Source organism: Garra rufa, chromosome 14, assembly GCF_049309525.1.
Source record: "Garra rufa chromosome 14, GarRuf1.0, whole genome shotgun sequence".
Taxonomy (NCBI): Eukaryota; Metazoa; Chordata; class Actinopteri; order Cypriniformes; family Cyprinidae; genus Garra; species Garra rufa.
In genome coordinates, this window is record NC_133374.1 from 6699665 (window position 1) to 6701775 (window position 2111).

Below are 2111 nucleotides of genomic sequence, written 5' to 3' on the forward strand. Positions count from 1 at the left end.
TAGAATTGTTGTGTCATAATTGTTTTACTGTTTAGGTCTTGTTTAATGGCACCATCCAATAATTTGATGAATAGATTATGGATATGTACAGTACTGTTTGCTCTGATTGCCGCATTTTCCATGTTTACATTTATTCTACAGAATTTCCCGAAATGGAAGATAATTCTGCTGTATTCCTCGATATGTAAGATAAGAATGTTGACAGATTCTATCTGGACCTGGTTATTAGTTATCTTAAACAAATGTGAGAAGCACACACACAAACACACTAAAATCCCACCCACTCTAGTTAAACACTAACTGGATTTGTAAATTATAAACCAGTCAGCTCTTTATATATGCCTCATTTCCCCTCAACCTTCAGCATATCAGAAGAGAAATAAAGTACTTCAGCTCTGAAAATATAAGCATCTTCTTCCTCATAATTCAAGCAGTCACAATGGTAAGTTTGAGTAAACCTTCTTTTCTGTTCTGTTTTCAAACACTCTTGTTCCTCATATTATCCCCTGCATGACTTTACTCACGTTTTCGCTTTAGGTATCACTGAAGTGTCTCATTGTCCTCTGCCTGCTTCATCTATGTGTTCGAAACATTCGGGGGCAGGTGAACCCTGCTGCCCTTGCTAAAATTATCAAATATTTTGATGACAAGTAAGTCAGTTTGTACAGTTGTTAGTCAAATGAATTATTATTTCAGCTTTAAATGAGTAAAATGCATGCCAATTTAGTTTGAATGTAAAAATGGAACAAGGTACTTACAATGTTTTTTGAGCATTGTTATAACCTTTACTATACTATTTTTGTCTTGCAGTGTCCAGCCAAAGACCACGATAGAAACTAATGCTCAGTATGCAATAGCAATCAGTGTCCCACCGGATCTGTGTAAAAATGAACAATCTAAAATCGAGAATGTGTTCAGCAGGGAAGAGGCACAAAATGTAAAAAATGTTATCACTGAAGGAAAAACATGTGTGCTCTGCTCACCCAATGTCATTGCTACGAGGCCAAATGGAAAGACAAAAGAACATGCTGAACATATTCTGCTCTTTCCTCCAGGTAATTCTCCTATGGACACACTTTTAAAAAAAACAGATCAAAACAACTGTGTAGTTTTCTATACTTACAACTCACCTTGTGTGAATAAGTGCATTAAGGGCGCTGACAATATTTTTCCGGGCCTTAAAGACTGGAAAAATATTCGGAAAGGAATGAATGTTTTTGTCTTTGAAGAGCTCTGGAAGGATGTTGATAAAAACATTGCAGAAGATTTCAAAATGATTAATGAGCTAGTGCCTCTTTATCGATGTGCAAGTACAAATGTGATGGAATGTCAGAATTGTGTGAACGGAAACACTGTGGATAAATTCTGTCTGCCTAAAAAGAAATCAATACTTTTGCATTTCCAAGAAATGTATTTGTCAATGATAGAATTGTTTCTTTCATAAAGCTCTTTTGGCCCAGCACACATTGGGCTATGAAATCTGAAATCAAACACACTTGTTTGAATTATTATTCTTCAGCACCTGTTTTGTGAATAATAAAAAGATTATTATACATGTGTCGATATATTCTGCTCATGAATATCTAGTTTAGTTTTTATAGAGTGTTCCAAACTCTTAACAAACATTCACTCCAGCAAAACTTGTTCAACCAAAGCCATGTTTTGTAGGCTTTTGTGAAGCATCATGACATACAGTACAGTACTGTAAAAGAGGAAGCTAAAAGTATGTTAAAAAATAGGTAGTGCCTTTTATGTTTCCTTTATGTAATTAATCTTATTTTATTAACCAATGTCTTTGTTGCTGATCAAATTCAACCATACTAATAAGCAAAATTTACTTTAGATTAACTAACATTTGTGCTTCATTTTTACATTGCTAAAGGGTGTTGAACTTTCTTTTCCTACAGCTCTACTGTCCAGATCTGAATTAAATTTTCCTTCGGTCTGACGCTTTTGGTGTGAAGGGGCTTTTACATTTGCTAAAAACTGAACTTTTTGTACTAAAAACAAATAAGCAAGCCCTTAGCAACACCCAAGTAACGCAAAAATAATGCAAAAGTAATGTAATGTAATAAAGTAATTTAACTTAATTAGTTACTTTTTTAGGCAGT

General features: G+C 34.2%; 1 protein-coding gene across 1 annotated transcript; it reads left to right on the forward strand.

Annotated features, from left to right (window-relative positions):
• Positions 1-383: 383 nt before the first annotated feature.
• On the forward strand, positions 384-1839 carry LOC141285034 (uncharacterized). Its single transcript, XM_073818073.1, has 3 exons — positions 384-442; positions 538-650; positions 811-1839. Exons 1-3 carry the CDS (start codon positions 440-442, stop codon positions 1442-1444), a joined length of 750 nt encoding a protein of 249 aa, XP_073674174.1. The 5' UTR covers positions 384-439; the 3' UTR covers positions 1445-1839.
• Positions 1840-2111: the final 272 nt, after the last annotated feature.

Bases quoted from the DNA above. Each gene is read 5' to 3' on its own strand.
- LOC141285034 (XM_073818073.1), top strand. The intron at 651-810 runs GTAAGTCAGTTT...TTTGTCTTGCAG, and splicing joins ATCAAATATTTTGATGACAA to TGTCCAGCCAAAGACCACGA.